At 22.0% G+C, this 1,901-nt stretch overlaps 1 protein-coding gene across 1 annotated transcript in view; it reads left to right on the forward strand.

Annotated features, from left to right (window-relative positions):
* The window catches only part of LOAG_18734 (hypothetical protein), an 8,115-nt gene extending 7,006 nt beyond the window's left edge, over positions 1-1,109 (forward strand). Inside the window, exon 3 of the mRNA XM_020451397.1 lies at positions 976-1,109. Within this exon, the coding sequence (XP_020304823.1) occupies positions 976-1,092 (117 nt within the window). The 3' untranslated portion in view covers positions 1,093-1,109. The remainder of the gene's footprint in view (positions 1-975) is intronic.
* Positions 1,110-1,901: the final 792 nt, after the last annotated feature.

The following is a 1,901-nucleotide window of genomic DNA, read 5'->3' on the forward strand; positions in this document are numbered from 1 at the left end:
ATAAAGGAACAAAAAAACAAACGAAAAATAGAAAAAGGCAAAAAAAAAAGAAAAAAGACAAACAAAAAGCAAAAAAATAAACAAAAAGAGAAATAAATAAACATGCAAATGGACAAACAAATAAATAAACAAACTACAAAACAAAGAAAAAAAAGTAAATAAATAAACAAACGAAAAAAAAAGCACAAAAACTAATGAAAAAACTAACAAAGAAAAAAAACCAAAAAAAAAAGCAAAAGAAAAGTGAATAAACAAAGAAGTAAGCGAACAAAAATAAACAAATAAATAAACAAGCAACGAAATAAATAAAAAAAAAATAAATAAATAAATAAGCAAATAAACAATGAAATAAACAAAAGAAAGAAACAAACAAACGTATTATATATCGCATTTTACATTTGTAATATTTTAAAATTTATCAAATATTGCATATACTCATTTAAACATTTGGCATTAATTATCATTTATCAAACTATTCGAGGAAATTTACGAATTCTCCAATACATTATATTATTTAACATATGTTTTTTTTTTGTCTTTGTTTCTTTTTTTTACTAAAAAAAAAATAATTCTATAATTGATATGTAAAAAAACAAATAAATTGACATATAATATGTTCTTTTATATTTACAATATAGCATATCAATTTAATTTACAATATAAGTAATAAAAAAATTATACAATTTTTAAAAAATTAAAGAAAAAAAGAAAACTATAAAAATATGAAAAATATGAATGTAATATGGTGGCTAAAAAGTTTCGAATATTATTTCAATTTTTTTTTTTTCTTTTTTCCTGTTAGGAATGAAAGTTAACCGATTTGAATTTGATTAAAAGTAAATTATATTTTTGGTAAGCCTTGAAAAAAAAAAAGAAGCGAATTATTTTTTAAATGTTAATAAAAAAAGAAAAAAAAAAGTAAAAAAGAAAAGAAACAAAAGACTATGAAAAATTCGGCCACAATTTAATTTAAAGGAATCACATTTGGCACCGATTGTTCAACCCGAAGATTCGGAAATATGCTTTTCAACGGATAAAGATTCAATTACAACAATCACAGATGCTGTAATTTCGACAGAATTGCTTCAATAATATTGTTACAAGACGAAGAAATATGAATTTTATATCAGAATTTTTTTTTTTTTTTTTGTTATTTTTTTTCTTCTCCTTCATATTTATTTCATATTCCTTCTAGTTATGGCATTTTTTCACTTTTTCCTTTTTTTTCATTTTAAAATAAAATTATGCTCAATTATTACTGAATTATTTGTGCATGTATAAAACTTACTTTTTTTTTCCCCCCCTTTTTCAGCTCATGTAAATTTTTGCATAAAATTTAATTTTCTTTTTCCTTTTTTGTTTTTCTTTTTCATTCAATAAATAAGCTAATATTAATGCAATATTTAGCAAATATTTCATTTTAAAGTTTCACAAAAAAAAAAAAAAAAAAAAGAAGAAAAAAATGGCGATATTTTAGTTACATTTTTTTTTCTCCCCCGTTAATTAAATCTTTTCGTACTTTTTCCATTTATTTTTTCCAGATTTAAAAATTCTCTATTTTGTTACTAATCCAAATTATACTTCCTTTCTTCTTGTTTCTCTTTTTGCTAACTTGCGTCGGGTTTTGTACAGTTTATAGGCATTTATGGATTTCGTCAGTTATCTTTATATTCTTTTACGTCTTGTAATCCTATCTTTTGCGACTACTTCACTTCATATTTTTGGTATTTTTCGTTTCTTTGTTATACTTCCATTAATTTTCATCTATTTCATCACATTTTGTTCTTAGTAAAAATTTCTAGTGTATTGGATTGTTTTTGCTTTTTTTCGAATTCAATATGATTTTGTCAAATATGCTAGTCATTTTATTCTATACAAGCAAAAGAAGTCGAGCCCTGCGG

The sequence above is a fragment of the Loa loa genome, assembly GCF_000183805.2.
Source record: "Loa loa unplaced genomic scaffold supercont3.474, whole genome shotgun sequence".
In the NCBI taxonomy this organism is placed as follows: domain Eukaryota; kingdom Metazoa; phylum Nematoda; class Chromadorea; order Rhabditida; family Onchocercidae; genus Loa; species Loa loa.